Source organism: Drosophila nasuta, chromosome 3 (genome assembly GCF_023558535.2).
Source record: "Drosophila nasuta strain 15112-1781.00 chromosome 3, ASM2355853v1, whole genome shotgun sequence".
Taxonomy (NCBI): Eukaryota; Metazoa; Arthropoda; class Insecta; order Diptera; family Drosophilidae; genus Drosophila; species Drosophila nasuta.
Genome location: NC_083457.1, coordinates 12,077,701 through 12,102,232, shown reverse-complemented (window position 1 = coordinate 12,102,232; position 24,532 = coordinate 12,077,701). Strand labels below are relative to the sequence as shown.

The 24,532-nt window shown below is 38.6% G+C and overlaps 1 protein-coding gene and 1 long non-coding RNA gene across 2 annotated transcripts in view; one reads left to right on the top strand and one right to left on the bottom strand.

Annotated features, from left to right (window-relative positions):
- The window catches only part of LOC132792180 (uncharacterized), a 241,947-nt gene that overhangs the window by 7,126 nt on the left and 210,289 nt on the right, over positions 1 to 24,532 (bottom strand). The window lies entirely within an intron of this gene.
- LOC132792165 (zygotic gap protein knirps) lies at positions 14,368 to 18,564 on the top strand. Its single transcript, XM_060801417.1, has 3 exons — positions 14,368 to 15,378; positions 16,289 to 16,366; positions 16,476 to 18,564. Exons 2-3 carry the CDS (start codon positions 16,289 to 16,291, stop codon positions 17,913 to 17,915), a joined length of 1,518 nt encoding a protein of 505 aa, XP_060657400.1. The 5' UTR covers positions 14,368 to 15,378; the 3' UTR covers positions 17,916 to 18,564.

Here is a 24,532-nt window from a genome sequence, read left to right as displayed (position 1 = left end):
ATCCTATTCATAATCATCATAATAATTCTATGGTATTTTTGGACAGCGCTAGCTGATAAATGAATTAACTCTGCTAAAATAAATATATAATTAAGGTAGTCTTCTAATATATAACATAAAACTTATATAATATTAAAAGTACTTCATTTTATTCAACAAAAATAAAATAAGATACTTTTTATATCCGTAACCCATAGGGCAGTGAAGTCTTATAGCTTTGTTATTAATAATTGCATTGCATTTTCGGTCAGTGTATTGGCCAGCCTAATTATGCCCAATTTAAAAAGGGTTAATTAAGGCACAAAACGTAGCACACGAAATGTGCACCATCCGGGGCGTTATTAATATGCGACATATCTGATATCTTTTTGTTCGTTGAAGCAGCAGCAGAAGCTGCAGCAGCATGAAGATACAATACTGTCCTTCTGTGAGATCAATGCTACAAAATATATACAATAATTACATACAGCATTTGTCATAACACCAGATATGGACAATGTCTGCTTCGAATGGGGCGCGAATGGGCAAAATGACCGAGAGAGAGAGAGACTTGGCCAACAGCCAACAGCCAACGGCCACAATGCGGCTTCTGGCCAGGCCAGGCCAGGAAAACAATGCGACAAATGTACGCAAAAAATTGTAAATATCATCATCGACATTGTCGACAGCAGCAGGAGAAGGGAGAATGCTGAGCATTTTATAAATAAAATAAAATCATAAATGATGCGCCTGCCTCTTGGGTTTGGGGCAAGGACAGTCAGACAGTCGCTGCAGTCGCTTTGTCCATTCGTTGGCCTTCTCGGGGAGACGGGGAAACGATTCGGGGGTGCCATAATAATTATATATCAAACCTTTGGCAAGCCATGGGTAGACATTTCGCGCCGGAATTCGGAGCATTGTGTCATATTTAATACAGAAATTTTAATTAAACATAATTTGTAAGGAGTGCACGTCTGCTCAAACCCAGAGAACCATCTCTGCTTCCTTCTCCTCCTCTCTCTCTCTCTCTCTCTCTCTCTCTCTCTCGCAGTCGCTGTCTCATCTAAGTGATTGAGCTCGAGTATTCCCCAGTTGTTTCTTTAGATTGCTCGTTGCGATAGCTCTACCTAAAGCTGGAATAGAGTAATTTATAGCATTTTATGGCCTAGGCCCCCATTCGATGACAACAGACACTTGTGTCTAGCATTCGCAAAGAATGCTTTTGATCGTATCGCAGTGCAAGTCCATCAATTGAGCGATAACAACTCACAAAAGCCCACTGTCACTTCGACAAATGGCCAAACTACATTCGCATATCTAACTAGACTTCTTCCTGCGCATCTAAGAAGAAGCGTGAACAAAGCATGCTTGTAATAATATGGATTTGTTTATTATCCTTCGGCACTTTTGTGGCTTTTAGTGATAACATGCATTATTTTGAATGATTTTATAGATATGATGATCGATTCGAAAGTGGAATAATCTTGGGTTCATTCCAATAGATTTGTAGATTTTAAGTTGATCGGAAAATAGTTTCAATTCTACAGCTAAATATGTAAAAGCTATTTGAGAATATGCTTGTTTAATTGGAGTAATATTTAAAAGTTTTCGATTATTTTTTTTGTAAAGATGTTAACTTAAGAATTTTTAGACCTGAATCCCGGAAAATAAAATAACATGCTATAAGGAATCAAGGAATACTAAAAAGAAATTGTCAAAAATAGCTATACTTTAAGGACCAATAAATTTTCTTAGTAAAAAATCTATGACAATACTTAAGACTTGTGGGATTACTTTTCTTCAAATACTATTTAGTTTACGAATAATAAGAATTTCTGGTATGCTGCCAAAAATATGAAGATATATTTAAATTACTTTTAGTGAAAAATATTAGTTCTTTTAATATGAAAGTGACAGTGTCTCCCTCTCTCTCTCTCTTTATTTTAATTGCAAATTCATATACTTATTAATATCCTATTAAATTGAAACTAACTTGCATGCATTTGGTCATTAAAGTGTCATACTAAAATATTTCCTGTTAAATATTGGATGTGAAATAAAATCTATACTTTAGAACTGAATTTAGATGATGCTAAGACGACAATATAAAATTTGATTCCAAATTCCTCCATTCAATAGGAAACATATGGCGGCAACATTCCGAGACACTTTTAATTTACTTCCTTGTAAAGTCTCTACTAAAGTACCGAGTGACATTCCTCATTTGATATCGAATAACTGCTACCAAGACACTGGACCAGGGCTTGGCTCAGATGACAAGTAAGCGCAATTTCTGGTGATTTTTCAAATGATTTAACTAGTTCACAATGTGGACTCCGTTTTGGGAGCATTGTTGGACTGCGTCTTGAGCCCGGCTGACTGGCCAGTTGCAGGCCAAGCGCTTGGTTGCCTACCAAGTTGAACTCCAGTCGGTTTGGTTGGCTCATCGCCGGGGGCTGCATTACATTTGCAAGACAACAATGGGCATTTGGCATTGGCAAGTTGCAACTTGCAGCTTGTGGCTGGCAACGTGCAGCGGCGTTGGGCGTTTTTATTTTTACAGATATTGTTTACTATTTTCGCAGTTGTTTTTGTTGTGCCTCGTCTGCTCTCAGAGTGAGTTCCAGTTGAAGCCAGCCAGGGCTTGGGTCCAGCTTCAGCTTCAGCTTCAGCTTAGCTTCAGTTCGGGCTGTGCCCTCTCATTGTTGTGGCGGCTGCTCCAATCATCATTTTTGTTGCTGTTGCTGTAGATATTCGCTTGGTGATATATTTTGGGTGAGCGCTTCCGGCAAATCGGCGCAGTGAAAGGTCAAGTTGCGGCCAGGGAGACTTCTGCCAGGGAGCTGGGAGATTCGTGTGCCAGCGAAATAAACAAATCAAAGTGAGCAAATGTATCCCCAATTCCCTCAAATCCCAACCCCTCTCTCTCTCTCTCTCTTTCTCATTCTCAGGCTGTCCCGCTCTTTGGCATTGTGTTTGTGCGCGGTATGTGCTCAATTTTCTATAACATATTTGATCGCTGCGATCTTTGCGATCGCCTGACTTTCCATTTTTCCACTTTTTCCACACAGAGTTTCCTTCGTGTGAGTGTGTGTGAGAAAAACTTATCGAAACGTTGCTATCAATGCACCGCAAACGTAGCAAAAGCCAAGCCAACTCTCCCCTCTCCTTCCACCTCTCTGTCTCCTTCACCTTGGGGCTGCCTCAAATTAAGCGCAGGTGACCAAAGGCCAACGAGCTGACAAACCTTGGAATTTTTACCGCACGATCCGCAGTGCAAAAGTGGTCACGGGTTGTGTTGTGGTTTCCAGTGCCATATGACAGCACTCACAACACACACACACATACACACATACACACACACACACACTTTGATTTCCGAGTTCGACTTGGAGTTCGAGTCTCAGTCCGAATACGAGTGCAGATAAACGGCTTTGACATGCCCTAACCAGATCATTAATTGCTGATCTAACTGAGAGACTGACGCCAATTTCCGACTAACTTTGAAGTGCAGCCATCGATTGGAGGAGGGGAAGTGTGCGGAGGGCAATTGCTGTAGGCGAACAGACAGATGGACGGATGAACTGACGGAATTGGGTTATGCTTATTGAGATCACTTTGAGTTCAGCTCCGACAGAGCTTAGACGAATCTATTTAAGTTTTGAAGGGAAGAATTGGACTGCAAACTGATAATATGGAATGATAATATGAATAAGGATGGAAATGACAAATAAATTGTGAAAAAAGTTACAAATATTTGAAATTAATTGTATTTTATTATCTAAAATGAAATATACTGTTAAACTGATCTGCAGAGTGCCAGAAAATTACTTTTTTGTTTATCAATTTATTATCAACTAAACTTTGTGGACGGATGTCTGTCAACCTATAAATGGGTTGTTCATATTGAATGATATTATTTCTAGGACTGGACTTAAAAATTATAAAGAAGATCATTAGCTCAATATAAGTTTATGTATATTTTTATATGCTTTATCTATACCGTATAAGGGTATTATAACTTTGTGCCTTGTATATGTAATAGGCAAAAGGAGACTTCCTTCCGACTCCATAAAGTATGTATTCTTGATCAGCGTTGACAGACAGGACTGCCGTGCTTTGACTAACAATCTGATATATTTTCTACTATATGGTGTATTTTAAATATAGTATTAAACCAATATACATATGCTAAGAAATGATTCTTAATTATATGGTTGTTCTCAACAGTCACTAAGGAGGTAAGTATTTAGTTTGTAAATTTGATATTCACTCAATACAATCTATGCGAAGTAACAAGCCACATCATTTGGCTAACTGGAGTGAAGGGGTTTAAGTAAGGTATTCGCATATTCGAATTGCTCTTTGGCCACATCTAAAAAGCAATTCGCATGTGAAGCAAATCTTAGCAAAAGTCAAACTGAAGCTAATACTCAAAGAGATAGAGAAAGAGAGATTCCCCCACTGCAGTGCACTGCCCAGCAGTCGCCTTATTGCAGTTAGGAGCACACACCCACACTCCCACACAGTGTTCGATCGCATTAAACAATGGCTAGAAGAGAGGCAGCAAGAGAGAGGGGGAGAAAAAGAGTGAGGTGCGGGGGTGCGGTTGCGATTGCGATTGCCAGTTGGCAGTTGCAAGTTTTGGCAGATCGATGCTGCCTGCCTTTTGATGATAGTCAGCCTTGGTTTGGTTTTGTTTTGTTTTGTGTGTTGCTGACTTGGCTCTGGCTCTGGCTCTGGATCTGACTCTGATTTTGGCCCCTAAGGGCGTTGCGATTGAACTTGTTCCACATTTTGATTGTAATGCCGTTACGGACCCAGAGACCCCAAACATTTTGTATTATTTTTTTTTTGTTTTGGCTGCTTGGTTGGTTGGTATGGGAAAGCGAGGGCAAGACAAATATGATTTTCAATTTGCTCTGATCGCTTTCACAAGATTTGCATTTCGAGCGACTCCTTCAGACATTCGCTGACCATTAAACACTTGAGCAGCTGTAGCCAAAGTTCAATTGGAGTTCAAACTACTACCACCAGCAACAACAACAAGAACAGCAACAACCACGAAAACAATAAAGCAACAACGCTTTACTACTATGACGACTCTTTGACTCATCTCGGCAGCGCTTTGATGGCCCATTAAACAGTCAAATGGAAACCGCTTCGAGTACTCCAATTGGAAACTGCTGCACAACAAATCAAAATATTTATGGCCCCAGCAGAGGGGCAGAGACCACGAAGACCTGAGGAGCTAATGAGTCTAGCAACGCTACACGCTAAAAAATCAATTGATCAACTCTCTAGCAAATCGAAATGTATTCAAATTTTGATTTGAGTATGTCTGAGGGTAATAATAATGATTAAAACAAGCAGAGAAAATTGTGGAATATATTTTTATGAAATGTGAGAAATTTACGTAACATAATTGAAAGTACAGCATGGCAAACAAATTATAGGTAACTTGTTTTTAATTTTGGAAATAATCTTAATTGGTCCTAACATAACTCTTAACATATTTGAATTCAAATTTAAAAAAATATTTTCAGTACTCTTGAACCATAAATGTATTATTATATCAGAGAGTTTATCTTTGCAAATAATCTTTATTTTTCTTAAAATATTCCTTCAGAAATTTTAATTTTAATATAAAGAAAGTTTTTAGAACTTTAAAACTATAATTCATATCATACTTAAAATAAACATTCAATTATGTTGAATTGATTTTCATATTTATTTAAATAAATGTATATATTTACAATATATTTCCATTTGAAAATCTTAAATTTCGTGCTGGTAAGTTTTTCGAGTTTTATTGTTATTCACATATTATTAAGTTTGACAATATAGGTAATGTTGTATTTATTTGGAGAGAGTTTAAATCTGACAAATCTTTCCTGATGTAATGTTTCTAAAGAATCTGTAATTCCTCTTTTATTCCGCTTGCATATTTCTCGCAGTGTATATGGGAACTTAAGGTGTGTGTGTGCTCGATATACCACCCAAGTGGTTGGAGAACTTGCCGGACTGAATGCACCGCATAAATAGCCACAAAGTGTGTCGTAAATGTCGTCGCGATCATATAATGATTTCTGAGGCCCCCACCGAGGAAGAACCTCGTAGATGGAGAGCGACAGGTGGAGAGAGTGGGAGATCATCCAGTTTATCAGGCGGCGAACAAAATGCAAATTTTAGCCATAACCAAAGAGAGAGAGAGAGGAGACTGACTGTGACTGCTAGAACAAGTGCAGATCGGGTCGAAACCATAACTGTGCATCCATTTTAAACGCATTTTCATCTGACTTTGAATTCCCGTAGCTATATGTAGCTATATCTATAGTCATTCCCATTGCCATTGCCGTTCCCGATGTCAACTCAGAGTCGCAAATGTTGTGTACACTTTGCAGTTTATTGCAAAATGCGTTCGCGTGCACATTTGAATCAATCGTTCAGTTTTCAGCTGGGAATCGCAAAATTGGAATTGCGGATTCGATATTTTTGTTTTTTATTGATTCAGGCAGAGACTGGTTTCCAGTTGCGAAGGGGGAAGCGAATGCGCGACTTTGAACTGCACTGATATCATTTCGTTTTTGACATTTAGCATCGCTAATTCATGGCAAATCGCCAGAAGATTATGTTCATAAGCACGCATTACGATTACACGTTTATTATAATTTAGGAGTTTAAGGCTGGACCTGTTTTCTCTCTCTCTGTCTCTGGACACCGCGAAAGCGTGTGACAAACTTGCGTATAGAGTGAAGCAGTGAGGAAGGAGAAGATGCAAGCTGATGATGATGGGGTGTAGGTGCTTTTTGCAGATCACTTAGTAAACACATAAGATTAGCGACCTAAAAAGGAGCTAAGGGAAAGTTGCACTCGCAAGCTCACAAAAGTGTTCAAGAGAGTAAAGATAAGGGGCTAAAATTCAGGCGCACTCACTGATATCTTTTACTCCGGAAAGAAGTGCAGATTTGTTGCATAAATAGGGGAAAGTTGGATGCCTTTAGTGGCAAAAGAGAGTAAACCGAAAGTGGAAAACAAATGAATATGTTTTTCCTGATTTGTTGTATTATATGTTTTTAATTTGTCTACGCTTTTTGAAGCACAATTTAATTATGAAAGTAACTAAAGAGTGAGATGCACAGACAGATTAATTTAACTAATTTGAAAAATAGAATTTACAACAATTTAATAATATGTGACTGAAAAATCCGGAATGCTTTTACACTTTTTCATTGCACTTTGTCTTTTGACTTCTTTGAATACTAGACTACAAGTCAGACATTCAAATAATCCTATCACTGGTCGTTTACTTTTATTTAATTACATATTTAAGATATAGTTTTTATTAGCAGTTAAACTTAACAAGATACATTTGTATCTTGGGGATATTTAAGTGTTTTTTCAGCACATTCAAACAAAGTATTGCATTAAAGTGCAGTCAAGAAACTGCTGCCAAATGGGATCACTTAAGGGGGAGTTACTTAAGGAAAGGTGTCTTAAGAGCTGCAATGTTGAAAATGGTATCGCTTATGGGGGAGTTACTTAATGGCAGGTGTTTTAAGAGCTGGATTGTTGAATGAGTTCGCTTTGAAGTTTGTTGGGCTTGTTTGTGACATGCGCGCCGTTCCAGCAATCAAGAGAAACAAATGGTCATCAGAAGAAGCGCCCGACAAGGCAAAGAGGGAGTAAGGGAGTGTGGAGGGAGCTTGGAGCTGAAGTGCGTCGTTCTTGTGTCGTTGTCTTCGCACTAATTGAGCATTTAAATGCAACGTAATTACTTCTCTAACACCTTCATCAGTTGGAACGTCAGTCAAACCGGCTGCCTTTGATGCCCCATGCAAATTAGCATATAAATTGTCCCGTGTGAACATAAAATCAAATGACAACAGACTTTTGGAGTTTGTCAAAAAAAAAAGCGAGACAAAAAAAAAACTAAAAGAAAAGCCGCGCTGCGAATGCCGAAACAAAAGCTGGCGGAAGAGAGTCAATCGCCAGGACATGAGATGGTGAAAAATCCATGAGTGATCTTTGCTTGTTGTGATTGTTGTTGTTGCCCCATCATTAGCATAGAGAACGTGCAACTAATTGGAAATGGAACAGAATTTACAATGTACAGTCAGTCGATCATCAATGGAGCTGAGAATCAAGTCGAAGTAAACCCCTAAATTCTAACAAGCGGCGCCAGCCAGACGTCTTTATGGTTTCTTCAGTTGCTTTTTTGGCCCTTGGGCTGCATTTGAAATTCGTTCAAAAGGCCAATTCAATTAATTAAGCATTAAAACAGTTACACTCCTCCCTTCCTCTTCTCCCTTCGTTGTCTCTTTCGATGCGATACTGAATGAATGTTGTGTGGGCGAGTTTTTTGACCCGCGTTGGGGGCAGGAAACGCAGCGCGTTCTGAATGCCAAGGCGTAGCGTCAACTCGTTGATGGTTTTTGTGTCTTTTTTTGTGTTGTGTTCATCGACGATCGTTGCACAAATGCGCTTTGCATAACTGAGTAATTTGGTGTGGCAACTACCAGTTGTTGCATGCCTTCTTTGCCTGGCCTGGCGTTATGCACTTGTTGCCACAGAGCACACAGAGTTGGGTGGCCGAAGGGTCCGGGGGGTTGGGCATCCGGTCAAAGCAAAGCGATCCATGTGCCCACTGCAGATCATTTCGAATCGATAACTGCATAGCATACTATGTACATACATATCATATTCATCATATTCAGACACACGTGTACTCATAAACTGATTACAATTGCTTGCCACCTGTATTCATATTTTTATTGCTTGTATTTTATTTTTCAATTTTTATTGCTTTTAGTTGAAGTTGCATTCTTACCCGGAAGTCGTAACGACGATCAAATTCATTTCGATTTCTGGGGATGCACAGACTTTCTTATCGACAATTACAGGCTTCTAATAATAATAAGTTGTGGTTACAATTGTAGAGTGCAATTGCATAACCACGATCACTGGCAATAATTTATATCGTGATCTTGCGATCGCAAAGCTAATTATATATAAAATGAGATCATGCGCTTAGCGAAAATGTTTAAGCCAAATACTAATTATAATATGAGAGCCCCCAACACACGATCATCGATCATCGATCAAAGTGCGATCGATGGCTTAATTAACGCTTGCATATTCATTGATATTGGGATTTCTTTACGATGTTAAATACGATATTCGATTTTATTGATTTTAGTTACTAATCATTTTACGCTAGTCATTCTCATTTACGATATTCACATGCGATCTTTGCTTTCGATATATGTACGTACACAAGGTGTGTCTGCGCTCACTGAGGGACTTTCCCAGCGATCTGTTCATTGACTACGTTATTTCCCGTTAGCTTAACTTGCGTGTGGCTTAAATGGATTAACGAGCATTAAGCGAGGATCAGCAGCTCATGTTTTGCCCAGGCTGCCAGAGTGCGCGCTCTGCGAGCGACTGCAACTTGTGCAATCTTGTAAATTCCAAAGCCAGGATCTAATCAAACAAGTCCCGAGTCGTTTCCACGGATTTAATTGAGATCAGTGTGTGTGCCAGAGTCGGAGAAGAGGAAGAGGTTCAGTGTGTGAAAAACCGCGATAGAATTTTGCGGAAAATCGCAAAACCACAAATGCAGCGTTGGACTTCCGTTAGGGGGTTTTGCCCATGTTGAAATTAAATCTTCAACATGTGGCTCCAGAGATTCTGTGGCACTGTGTGGCACATTAACATATCGTTAGTTTGTCATGATCTATCTGATCCGTGGGAAGTTTGCTATCTTTTGGCTTTCGGTTATTTCGGAAACTCCAATCTCTACGCTAAAGCAAAAAGGATTTCTCAAAAGAGCGCAAAACTCTTTAATATATGTAAATTCCATTTGGTAGAGAAAAACATATTTTCCGCATAATGCAAATGTCATAATTGTCGCGTAATTATTATTAATGTTGTTATGCTCGATTATAAATCGAAATGAAAATGTTTCAATGTTTGCCAAAAGTATTACGTGATCATTGGCAAACAACCCTCGTTTCATATTCAACATAATTGACATTTGCATAATTTCATAATTTGATCATTTTTCTAGAATACATTTCGTACAATGTCAATTGACAGGGCGATGATATAATGTTATCATAGACACGAGTAGTACAACGAGTTTCTCGATCGTTGATTGGAATGCTTTTAGCTATCCGCATAGCTAGAGAACAATAAGCGAGAGAGAAAGCCATATATCAATTGGAAAGCAAAACGATCAGCGATCAGCAGCAACCAGTTTAGTCTACTATATTATTCAAACGTAATGAACATATTACCCAACACAATTAAACATAACTTATTTGTCAGTTCGAACCAAACTGGCAACTTATCAAATTCTTATTTTTACGCAGATCGCGAGAAATTGGCCAAACAAGTTTTATTGACTTTTCCTTTGCCAATTTTTTTTGTTTTTATTTTTTTCGCAGTCACAACTTTCGGTTAGAGCGAATTAAGTGATGCGCTTTGCAGGATTTGAGTGTTATATATATATGGTATTATATTCATGAATATAAATATTTTATAGTAATCTGGTATGTTGAAGCTGTTGCTAATAGTGTTTTACTTTAAATGGTAAAATTATTAAATGTCAAATATGAAAATTAATTAAATTAATGTAATGTAACGTAATTAATCAACTGTATATAGAAAATTATAATTTTAGTATTATAATAAACCTAAAACTTATAGCACTTTACATTACTAGTTTATGAATTAAATGTGAAAATGTGTAGCTATCAATAACTTCACTTAGAAAATGAAAATGAAATTCCTGAGAGATATTTTCAAATCTTACTTGAATCGTTCCTGACTTGAGAGCTATCACATTCGGATCAAGAAAACAACATTTTATATTCTAATAAAAACATATTGCATCGATCTTCACATAAATCGTATACTTTGAAACAGAAACACTTAATTTATATAATGAATATGCTCTGTTGCAAACATAAAATGTAATCAACTTTAGCTACTATAGTATCGCTATTTATTTGTAACGATCAGCCATCAACGCAGAAATCAATCATGTTTAGTTTATAGTTTTATTTATGATTCTAGTTGCAGTTCCTCATTAGGGAATGATCAGCACCTGCTAACATTTTACATAATCCGACGTAAGCTAGACTTAATTTCAAATTATAGCTGATGGAAGATGTTTATAGCACCAGTTCATCATTTAAATGTGAGATATTAAAATTATTAAAGCATGTCTATCGTGTAATACAATATTCTCGTATTGATTAGTTTTATGTCATTATATAAGAAAAAACGCCCCACCTAGACTCGACGAAATAACGACTTTGTGTACTGGAGTGAGAAAAACATGAAAAGTCATTGCAAATAATGAATAACACTTGCATTGTTCGATTATTTAACAAAAGCGCCACACCGATGATGCGAACGTATTACAGCCAAATCTATGCATTTTAGCCATTTATATCCACTAATGGCCAAGTTAACGTTTACAGCGTTGTGTGTAAAAATGAAAAATTGAAAAATGTTTTCACTGTTTTTGTTTCGCTGTGTTTCGTTATTTTATTTAGTGGCAAATCTTATCTTTGTGGACCAACGTGGCACAATAGATTAATGTTAGCGCATCACAAATGCAAATTATTCACACATAATTACAATAACAAAGATGACAAAATACATACAACATGAAAAAATAGGAGAAAACACGTATTTCTGGGATAGCGAATAGTGAAATACTCTTGCTTAGGTGATTTTAAAATGATTTGCTCAAGTTTTTATTTTTAATTCATTTTTTTACGGAAAAAATCTTTTTAATAAAATTTTACATGACAATTTATAGAATTTTATAGCATAGAAATGTCAGTAAAAAATTAACATATTTATTAATGGAATACATTTTTCCTATAAAAGTTATATAGAGTTTTATAAGTTAGACGGTTAGAAATTTCATCCCAACACTTAGAGAGGTATTGAGTAATAAATAATTTACATTTTTAATTTTTAGTTTAAGAAAATTTCGGATTGATCTTGTTAACATGGAAAAATTAGATATCTTAATCACTCAAATTGAAATTTACAGAAATAAGCTTGTAATTTTAGAAGAAAAGTTTATTCATTTTATTATAAATAGGATTTTCGTCAAAGATTAATTTTTGGTATAATATTTTTACCAATATTAGTTAATTCTAAGTATGTACGTATAATTTGCTATTTAGTAGAAAAGATCTACGCCACATTTTTAAACAGTTGACGTTAGTATTTACTGCGCACTTTTGCACACTTAAGCAAACAGAGATAGATTAGTAAATAAACTCACAGCTAGAGGGTATAAAGCAAAGCTGAAACAAAACGATACGAAACGAAACGAATTTTGTTTTAAGTCTCGCTCCAATGCGATCTATCGACAATCATTCGGCGAGCTGTTAAATCAAAAATATGCAAATCGTTGCGAGAGCCACACGAGCTACGAGATACAGATACAGATACAACTGGAGGTGGAGATACGTCAGATACAACTGAGATAGAGATAGATATACAGAGTGTGTGTTGATTGATATGTGCTGGTTATATGGCCATTTGGCCAAATGATGCAATCAAACTATGTAAATGCGAACGAGTTGACTTTTTGACTCTTTTTTTTTGTTTCTCGATTGTATTTGGAATAGCTCACAGGTAATATTCAGCAATGAAACAACAATAACATTTAGAGAAGTCAACTCGTTGAGGCCTAGTCGTATTAAGTAGCTGCCCGTCATTTCCGACTTACATTTTTATTTCGCATTTTTATGGCTAATTAAAAAGTTGACTTTTTTGTTAACCGTAAAGTCAAAAAGTCAACGCATTTCTTTTTTACTTCATTTTTTTAACCGTGTGCATATTATTTATTTGTTTTTTTGGCGTGTCCTTGAGCAGTTTTCTTGGGAACACTCCGTTTGCATTTTTTACGCAACTTAACGGTAATTTCGAGAGTTTCCTAGCAAGCAGATGACGGGTGAGGAAAAGCAGAAGAAGAGTCAGCAAAAAGACAATCAGTCATCCCTTTTGCTCGGTTTTTAAGCGGAAAGTGTTACACACACGGTCTCTAGAGTCCGTGGCCTGTGTGCTCGACTTTTTATGATGTCGCTGACTTTATGACGGCGAGAATTCGACTCTTCTTCTTCTTGTCACTCGTTGTCGTCAATTGCTTTTTTAGGGCAATTTAGTTTTGCGGCTACCTAAGCACGCGATTTTGTTACCTAATCTCCGGATCAGCATACCCTAAGCTGCAGATTATCCTAGGATCATAATTATGATGAGCCTGCCACGTCGCGACGTCCGCGTCGCGCTCTGCTGACCGTGCACCATGCTGCACCTCACACATTCACACTCAAAGGACTCTCACTCGGGTTGCTGTTGTTGTTTTTTATTTGCAAAAAACTTAAGCCGAGGGGATTAAACCGGATTAAAAGTCACAATTGCCCGTTGTCCTTATTTTCAGCAGTTTTTTGTCGTGCTTTCCTTTCGGGCTAACTAATTACGCCCCGAAAATTACCCATTTGCTGCGGAAATTCGCGAAAATTTTCCCTGTCTCTTGCTTCCATTCTTTTCATCTTCTTTTTTTATTGTTGTCGTCGAGGCAAAAAACGCGAAAACAGTTAAATTGAATCGATTAGAAAACAGAAAAAACGCGTAGAAGGTCAGCGAAGGTTTCTCGCGTTCCTTGGGTTCTATATTCCTTGACTTTTTTATTATTTTGCAAGCCTTTGTTGGCTATACGCGGAATCGGAGTACGGTTCAGTTTGCCGCCTGATGTAATTTGACTTTTTTATGGTGTGCATTGAGGTTAGGTTGCTACTTTTAAAAAATGTATAGCGAGAGTGGAAAAATACACATTTGCTGTGGAAACTACGGCAGCAAATTCTGAGAAGAAAATACAAACTAAAAAAATGTAATTTACTTTATTAACTAAGTATTAGCTGAAAAGTTAGTTAAAGTCAATTACTAACATCATTTCGCATACAAAGCAATTCACACTTTTCATTGTGCATTTTCTTCGGTTTCTCTCCGAAGACAATGCGTCGGCATAAAAGGGTTAATTTGCGACGGAATGTGTGCGACGCAGGTAGAAAGAGTTAAAGGAGTTCGGAACGGGTTGAACTCTATAATAAAGATGCACAAAAAAGAGTTAACGCGCGCCTTTGACTGCATTGTGGCCATGGTGCTCATAAAACAAGGGTTAAAGTCAATGAAGAGTTAAGTTAAACAAATCGAAGGGGTCATAAAAATGGCAAAAAATACTGTGCGCGATCAACTGTAATTATTATATAATTCGTATAATTATTAGCAAGCGTTGTGTTAATTGTTGCACAAATAAATGTAGTATTTAAAATTAGAAACTTGACTTTTCAGCTAATATGCATAAGTGAGGGAAGTACAAATACGCAGTATTCGTTCCAAGTAATTACTCAAAATCGAAGCGCACTTATGTATCGAGAAACTCAGACAGCCCAGTAAATGAGAAACTCCAACCATTTCGGCGCAGAGCCAAAAGACTCCGCCCCTGCTAAATAAAATGAGCCACTGTTAAAAATGAAGTCAAATATTAGTGTGTGTGAGTGAGCAGCTGCTGCCCTTCACGTGTGCGAGTTTTAATAAATAACCGAATAACGAATAATATCAGAGCAATGCAAATTGAGCGTAACCATTGAGACTCCACAAGAGCGCCCACAGCAGCAGCAGAAGCAGCAACAGCAGCGTGAGAGCCAGCCGAACAGCCACAGCGGGAGAGCGTACGTTCATTGAGCAGAGTTAACAGCGACTTAACAGTGACTCAGGTAGAGAGAGCAGCCGCACTCAATTGAGTGCATTTGACTTGCGCTCTCTGTGTGTGCGCGTTTGCTTAGTTGGAGTAAATACAAAGGCGATCTGTTCTGTTAACTGTGATTTATCAGAGAGCCCGTTGCTAGTGGTGGTTTTGCTTTGAGTACTATTGTATGCGAGTGTGAGAGTGTGGAGTTTACTCTTTCTGTTGTTGCTGCTGCTGCTGTTGTTGTTGTACATAATCGGGAGTTTAGCCAACCGAGTAACCGAACATCAATGCTTCTTGCCAGCGACAAGTCGGAGCAAGAAATCAGTCGTCAGCCAGTAGCCAAGGTGTGCGTTACACATCGTGAGTACAGTGCGCGTTGCGTGTGAGAGATCAATCAAACTACACTCCAAGAATACCAAGAACATTCAATCGCAAAACTACGTAAAGTGCAAAACTAAAGCAAGAGACTGATCCACAACAGATCAAAACTATATAAAGTGTCTAGTGACAAGCAAATATAAAACATCAAACTAAAGGCAGAAAATACTGTCCAGTGCAATTAAAAAGTCATCAGCTATAAAAACAGCGAACGCAGCGAAAACCCAACAGAACCCAAGGTGAGTTTGCAAGATCAGTTCAAATCGATGCGAAAGATGAGGAAAAACGCGCCCACACTCTAAAAGTCAATTCACGTTTGTTGTTTTTTTTTTGAATTTTGGGTCGCAGCCGACGGCATATTTTATGAGCCCTGCTTGCACTACTTTGATTTTTTACAGTTTCGCGCTAAACACACACGCACACCACTCTCTGCTGCAGTTTGCAGTTTTTATTTTTTTATTTGCGCGCAAACAAAAAATTGACGAAAATTGTCACTGTGTAGGTGTGTGCATTTATGACACAATACGTCAAGGTCTTGAGGGCTCTACATATTTTTTTAAGGCATAATGACTTACTTCATGTAAACCTTAAAAAAAAAAAACGAGAAGTTCTTCTACCTGCCACGCATAGGGTTGCATAATCCTCCCGCTAGCTTAAGTTTTTTGCCTGCGGGTCATAAAAATCCACAAAAAAATAGCTGCGAAGACTCTTCGAGGTTTTCCTAGTTTTTCGTATAAATTCCTGACACTCCAGAGTCCAAGCATCAGTTGCACAGCAGCGCAGTTAGCGAAAGGAACACGAGCAAAACGTTGTCGTATTTTACAAACAAAAATTATTACAAATTCGAAATTTACATCGAGCAACAGCCGAAAAATGGTGTTCAACTTGGTTAGTTTCATCTACAACGAATGGATTACACATTAACCCTATACAAAAAGTGAAATAACTCAAAAAAGTGTTGGAAGAACTATTAACTGACTATAGAATTAAAAAATTCTTTAGTGCAACAGAGTTGCAATAAACTAAAAAACAGAACTTGCTTAAAAAATTGAGAGTTTTTCGGCAGCAACACTTAAACAGTTATTTCTACGCATTTAATGGATTAACAAACAGTGTTTAATAATCATATTTCTTTATTCCGATTTACAGATGAATCAAACATGCAAAGTATGCGGCGAACCAGCGGCGGGTTTTCACTTCGGCGCCTTCACATGCGAGGGCTGCAAGGTAAGTTATCTCCGTTCAAAAAATAGTTGAACAACCTTAGCTGAAAGTCTTCTCATTGCTTGATCTTTAAACTAATCAACAATTCCACACATTTCTCTATCTTCTGCAGAGTTTCTTCGGTCGCTCGTATAACAACATCAGCACAATCAGTGAGTGCAAGAACGAGGGAAAGTGCATCATCGACAAGAAGAATCGCACAACTTGCAAGGCGTGTCGTCTGCGCAAATGCTACAACGTGGGCATGTCCAAGGGCGGCTCTCGCTATGGCCGTCGCTCCAATTGGTTCAAGATCCACTGTCTGCTCCAGGAACACGAACAGGCAGCAGCCGCCGCAGCCTCAGCTGGCAAGGCGCCCGGACATGCCACCGGCTCGCCAATGAGTTCGCCTGGATTCGGTGACTTGGCCGCACATCTGCAACAGCAACAACAACAGCAGCAGCAACATCATCATCAACAGCAGCAGCACCAGCAACAACAGCAGCAACAGCGTCATCCACATCTGCCGCCTCTCCTTGGTTATCCCGGTTACCATTTGCCCGAACCCTTTGGAGCTCGCCATCCGGCTGATGCCGCCGCCGCTGCCGCTGCATTGCCCTTCTTCAGCATGATGGCCACACCACAGTCGCCCTTCCAGCTGCCCCCGCACTTGCTGTTCCCCGGCTATCATGCCAGCGCAGCGGCCGCCGCTGCAGCGGATGCTGCCTATCGCCAGGAGATGTACAAGCATCGTCAGAGCGTGGACTCGGCTGCCTCCGCAGAGTCGCTCAATCGCTATACGCCACCGCATGTGGTGCGTCAGTTGACACCGCAGTCGCCACCACAGCAGCAGCCACAGCCAGCAGCATCACCCATCGATGTTTGCCTGGGCGCCGAGGATGAGGAGGAGCAGTCGATGCACTCGCAGCACAGCGGCAGCATTCACAGTCCGCATGCGATTCACACACCAGTTGCCATACGCGCCACACCCACAATACAGTTGCAGCAGCAGCAGCAGCAGCAGCAGCAATCAGCATCGTCCACGCCCACGCCCACAACGACGCCCACGCCCCCGGCGACAGCAACAGTCGCAGTCACAGCTACAGCCACAGCGAGCAGCCCTCTGAGCTTTGCTGCCAAAATGCAATCACTTTCACCCGTCTCCATCTGTTCGATTGGCGCCGAGACTGGCGCTGCAATAGTTGCTCCCGCTGTCGCTGCTGCCCAGGATGGACCCATGGATCTGAGCATGAAGACCTCCAGGAGTTCGGTGCACAGTTTCAACGACAGCGATGCCGACGAGATGCCCGAGACAAATGCTTCGTCGCAACGCCGCAAGTTCTATCAACTCGAGGCCGAGTGCAGCGCCACAGCGATCAGCAGCAGTCACAGCAGCAGCCACAGCAACCACAGCGATCACAGCACTGCCTCCTTGGTGAAGCGCCAAAAACTGGAGTCGTCGCCATCGCCATCATCATCGTCGTCGCCATCGACGTCACCAGCAGCATTTGGCGGCTTTGCGGTGGCTCACAACGCGGCCAGCGCCATGCGGGGCATCTTTGTCTGCGTCTAAGTCGAAGTCGGAGACGGAGTCGATGTCGATGTCGAGTGGGTGGAGCCAACTGGCTGAGCGCCTCTCACTTCCACGTTACTGTTGTTGTTTGTTGTAGTTTTTTACACATTTTATTTTTCTCAACCGCGTGTCGTTGTCGTAGTTGTTGTTGTTTTCGGTTTTTTACGGTTCGAATTCGATTTGCGCCGTCGAAATTGAAATTGTCTTTGGACAGGTTTGTGTTTGCAGCGTGCCAGACAGAGACAGCTAGCTCAACACTCACACATACACACACACACACACACTCTTGAGAGCTCAATTCCAAAAATTATTTTTACAAAAAGGAACAAAAAGCGTTAGTATTTTTTACATAATTGTAAATATGTTTTTTAAATATTTCATAACAAATTTCTCTCAAGTTCTACAAACAAAACCCAAGAAATTCAAGTAGTAAAACACAAAACAAAACAAGAAAAAAAAACATAAAACAAAACCCAACCCACCAAAATCTCCCTCCATGGTATTGTACATAAAAATTGTTTAGTATTAGTTTCATTCTAAAGAAATTTAAGCTTAAGTATTCTATTTTAGTTTTTAGTATTTGTGTCCTAAACAATTGGCTTCTCAATTATTATTATTATTATACAAGAAAATAAAAAAATTACAAAAATTCAACAAAAACAAATATTTCTTTTTATTTATTTGTCAATCAACAAATCTATATTTCTTTCAGCAAAATATTTAACAAGTTTTTGAATATACAAAACTCGGTTATTTAAAGAATATTTCATTTTAATTAACACCTAATACATATGAGCAAAATAATAGAACGTTTGTTACGTTCTATAGTTCAGCGCAACTATTAAAATGATAGGGCAATAAATAAATTTAATATGGGAACTTAGTTCATTATAATAATAATATATCTTTAAGATACCCGCTACCTATTTTGAATAAAAATAAGTCCGATATTATGCTTAAAATATACAAAAAGTACTTAAATATACTAAAAGTTATATTTGGTATATTGATGTAGTATATACCATAGATATAGCTATAATCAAGATATACCATAGAGTACAAAATATACAAAAATATTGTCAGTCAAAGCAACTAAGAAAAAACAATTTTTTCTAGTAGGAAAAGCGAAATATTTTCATTTTAAGTGACTTAAAACAAGTATTTAATCAAAATTAATTAAAAGACTAAAAAATGTTTGAGGATAACTGTATTGATGTGATAAGGTGCAAGACTATATTCAATTTTATTTAGTTTATTGTTTGATAATGCTTAAGTATAAAAGTTTGAAATGTTTAACAATGAAATAAATTATTCTAAGCAATTTTATTTGATTTCTTGTTAGGTAATGCTTATTCAAAATATATATTTTATTCTTTAACTATTAAAGAAATTGTTTGCGTTCATTTCACAGCTCATTTTAATAGAAGACGCGAAACTTTTAAAGCGAAAATACCATCAGTATATACAGTATTTAATCACTTTATTCATTCTTAACTTTAGAATAACCTTCTTAAGCTTAAGTGTAGTTTAATGTCTGCGTCATTGCTTTAATAAGGTGCTATCAAAATACGCTAAAAGTTTAATATTTATTTATACTTATTTATATGCGTTTGCGACTTAAATCGTGAATGTCTTGTTGAGAACCATTAACTCACATTACTCACTGCATACGCTAAAAGCTCTGCTCGTCTCGATTTGAGAATCGAAGTGAATTGATTATGAATTTTATAGGTCTCGTTCTTGATCGGAATTCACTCGTTATATTCCATCTGGAATTCCATTTGAGGAGGAATTGATTGCCACGCGGCAAGTTGACTTTGTTCTTAAATCGCGGCGTTTGTATCTCAAACACGGGCGACAAAATGGGCGTGGCTCGCGTGTGGGCGGGCGTTCATTGTGGTGCTTGGAGCTTGAAGCTTGGTGGCGGTTGTCAACGCCAAATGGGTTGGCATAAATTCATCAACGTAGCACACGAAACATTTGTTGCAAGTCGAATCGGATCGACTTGGATCGTATCGAATCGAATCGAGTTGTCGGATAATAAAACCGATATAGTAATGCTTAAGTGCCGTCTGTCTAATGCAATGATTGCTGTAAATTGTAAATTATAAATGCCACAAATGTTACGCTCAGATATTTGTCGTAAGTTCTCTCCGCACTCTCCACTCCGTCTCCACTACTGATCTACTGCCGTGATATGTTTGATATGCTAGGGGGCCTGTGGGTGCCACATGGACTCGTATATGGGGCTGGTTGATGGGCCGAAAAAAGAGGCCTATCGACTGACTGGCTGACTGACAGTGCCTGACCACGTGCTGCTTCAAATAATAAACTTTATATTAACACATACAAAAGTCATACGCCTCTGCTATGGTCAGAATTTTAATCACTTAATTAGGCAGACGACGCGTCGCGACGCGACGGCAACCCGAACTTGCTTTATAGGCTGCCCCCGCGAGACAACGCAACACATCGAAGCAAACGAAACGACTTGAGACTGAAGACAGACGACAGACCTCAGCTCAATGATGAATGGTACGAAAACTATGCAGGATCGGACAATCGAGTTGATCGCTTGATCGGTTGATCAACTGCCTGCAAATATCGTTTACGACCATTGTAAAATGTGGCTATGTCAGAAAAGTTGACGCCTTAACGGACGACAATAAACAATGAACTGAACCCCAAGAGAGCAAACAAACCACAACACACATCATCAATATGCATGATGAGCTGCTTTTCACGAAGTGCTTTCTGGCTTGAGGGGTGACAAGAGGGGGCTGTGGGGTGGCAGTGGGCCAAGGGGAATGGGGAGGGAGCAGCGCACGCCATTGTGCGTTTTCTTAACTGCCGCTTCGATCACATTCCAATGTGTGTTTTGTCGTCATTGTTTCTAAATTTATTTTTATAGTTTATTAAACAGTCAATAGTAATACAAAACCACCAAAAATTAACAACTAACTGCAGTTAGCTCACCATCAAATACCCTAAATTCACAAAACTATTAAGCAAAGACATCAATTACATTTAAATTGTGTTAAAATTTGGCAATCGACTTTAGCTTAAAGCAATTTAAAACGATTAACTTACATCATAAAATTCAATTAAGAAATTAAACATAATCAAATGCACATTTTAATATTCATTTATGTATTTAGTTAATATTTTATTTAAACAAGAATTTAAATCATATTTTCCATCCAAACCAAGCTTCTAATTATTCGTCTGATTATTTGCAGTTGAGCTAAAATTTTCTGCTAATCCAATCTTCGATCGAATCCAAAAACTGTCCAACTAAAATACAACTCTGTCAATGTTTATTGCCCTAAAATCAACTCATTCTAAGATTAAGTTTAAACGTTGTAGGGCGACGTCGCAAGTTCGTTGCCTAAGTCTTTTGTTTATGATATTTATTTTCGTAGCTGTCAGACTGAAAAAAAGTGGTTCAACTGTATCGTCGCTTCAATCTCTCCAATCAAAAAGCCATTTAGACAAACAAAAGACCACAACAAACGAGCGGAGACAAGACCAGAGAAATAAAATCGATGCGACAGAGAAAACAAAACACAAAAAACTAAAACCAAGAAAAAGTATAACATTTCAAAATTTTATTGACTGTCAAAATGCAGGCGCCGAAATGCATTGAAACAAAGCGGGTCAGATCATATTACTTGGCTCATTGGCGCCACGTCTTGGAACTTTTTTTTTTTTGGCTGGCCAAGAAGAGGCATCAGCATGCCAAGTGACATGCTTTATTATGTATGCGACATGAAAGATGCATTATTAATAGAGCCCCGAGACATGTGAGAGAATGGGCAGAGATCATGGAGCATGTGGGCATCACTCTGAGTGCATCTTTAAAAATAGTTCAGCAAAGGCAGCAGCTGGCTTGGGGCAAAGTCGTAATAAGTTGGCTGAATAGTTGGGAACATGTTTATTAAATTAAATATACTTAATTGTCGAGCTATCCGACTAACTAATGCATCATCTAATCAGTTGACAGCGGCAGCAGCAGAAAATTTGCATTCGAAACTGACAGAGAACGAAAGATTATTATTGACATATTATAATGGAAACATGTTTTAATGAGAAATTATGCAAAACATGGTCAGCAATGTTTTTTTTTTTGGTTTTTACTGAGTTGGTTTCTGTGTCCGGTAGCGGCCTTAATTACTGTCCAGAGTTGGGCCGGAGTTACCCATTTGCCCCCTTGTTTGGGGCGTGGATTCCACTCTGACTGACAAATAGTCAAAACAAACTAAGTATATGATGCTATGTCATATCTTTTTCTAGACAGCTGCCAGAGAATTGCTTTTATGTGTATCTGTGTGTGAGTGTATTTGTGTTTGTGTGTGCTGAAGAGCCAAGATCACATTATGAAGATAAAGTTCAAGTCGCTTTACAGCAAGTGTCAGTTAGACAATTGTGAGGTAGTTGTCTAAATTAAAGTTGCAAAAAAAAATAAACATCTGATTGTCACAAATCAAAGCATCAGCTGATGCGCCAAAGCCTTAATTAAGTTGGCAACTCCACTTAGCATAGTTCAACTGTTGAGTTTATCGAACGGGTAGTAAGTATCGCCTTGATCCACACAGAGATGCTTTGAGTACTCACTAAGGGCAGCCATCTTCACTTATGCACTTTTTTTTCACTGAGAGCATTATTACATCAGACCAAAAATTTGCAAAGAAAAATTGCAAAAATAAATTTAAAATAATACTGCAACCAAGAAAGGAAAGCCAACAATTTTGGCATCCAAGGTTTTCTTTTGTCGCCAACTTGGATTGGCCGGCTCTAATAGAGAATTTAGAATTGCTAAATTTTCTCTTTGCCACTGATTGGTAAGTAGTGTCCATCTGATTAGACCTTGCAGTAAAATGCTATTTTATGCAGCTTATTGGCCATACCTCTGGCAATTGCACCCGCTAGACCCTCCTTAGAGTGGAATAGGTGTTGCACATTGCGATCCTCGTCTCCCCCCCCTTTTGTTGAACAAGTGCAACTAGTGAAGCGCACGCGGATATTCACCCTAACCTGCAAGCCTAAGGGAGTTTTGGGTGAAGGCGGCGAACCTCGCTGCAAACAACCGGCTAGAGTGGGAATAAGGCGATAATCTTGCGGCAGCGAATCTTCGCTGCAGATTATCAAACGGTATTCGATAGCGGCTAAGCGAAGGCGATACTAGAGACGTTCAAAGGAGCGTAGATCTTCCGGCGAGAGATCTACGGCTCCACACAAAACCCGCCAGCACCATCTGCATTGGATTGTTTTCGTTCGTAAAATGCACTAAAAGTGCCAACATGGTTTGAATACTTGAAAAATTAAATTGAATTTGTAAATAGTACTTGTCAGATCAACTAACTCATTTTTTCGACTTTTCACACAGCCAACATGGGTACATAGGGATTGATAGCCTGATAACCATAACCTTTATCATCTTTAACAGCTATCATCAACAATCATATATGCTACGACGGATTCATCGGTTATCAGGCCTGCTAACTTCGATGGAAAGTGCGTAAGTACGGCATAGCCGTGACTGTATTTATAGTTGATTGGGGTTGTGATTGTGAGGCTTTCAATTCCGTGTGTTCCGTGTTGGTATATTTTTCGTATTATTAAGTCATGAAGACAAATATTTAAACAAAACAGATTAACGTAACGATAAATAATAGCTCGATAAATCAAGCACTATTGTTAATTAGAGATAATTTTTATAAACAAAATGAAGTATGTGTATTAAAATACTGAATATTATGGAGAAGAAAACAATGAGGCGTTAAACTTTTAATTTTGATTGGGCACTAGATGTGCGAGCGTTTGAGATAATGCGAAATGAGTACTGTCCCTCTCCCCTGGTATTACACTCTGTCTACACTTTAATTTATGATGACTTACTACCCAGTCGAAGCCAAAGACCCACCCCAGCCCTGAACTGAGCCGGCAAGTTAGCTAGACAGAGTAGGCTTAGATGAGTAGAACCTCGTGGTGTTCGTCACATAATTAAATGGCGCCCAACTCGTGAGGCCTATGGAAAATGTGCCCCAAAATAAACATTTCCTCATCAAACTATTCATTCTTTTATTGAAAACATAGATGTATGAATTTTCTGCCTTCTGGATTGGCTGTTTACTGATGAGAACGTCGGAAGCAGACCAGGCGAAAAGAACATACATAGCGGATTCATTAATTGATAGTGTTATCAATGAATTAAACCTGTTAAATGCAATTTTCTGGCCAATAATGTGATTAAGGAAATTTTTTGTAGAATTGATGAATTTCGATTCTCTACCGAATCATTGTTAGGCCCAGTACACAATATTGTGTTGTGGTATTGAAATCGAGAATTGTTCAGTATTGGTTAATATCGATCTGTTCCTCTTTCAATCACAAACACTCATCAAATACGTTACTAATCAAAGTAGATTCAGACTCTCAGTACACACTTCGCATTGTCTTAAAATCGCATTGAAGGGTAAGTCCCAAACTTAAAAACTTAAAACTTGAACACTATATTATCGCATATCGTAAACTTATTTTTGTCAATTACCTTGTCAATATCGAATACCGTACTAGTTCACATTCATATTTTAATTCATTATGCCGGTTACTCGCAG

What these genes read in the sequence shown, in the direction of transcription:
- LOC132792165 (XM_060801417.1), top strand. Translation starts at nt 16,289, where the DNA reads ATGAATCAAACATGCAAAGTATGCGGCGAACCAGCGGCGGGTTTTCAC. An exon ending in TCACATGCGAGGGCTGCAAG is followed by an intron (nt 16,367 to 16,475) that starts GTAAGTTATCTC and finishes TATCTTCTGCAG; the next exon opens with AGTTTCTTCGGTCGCTCGTA.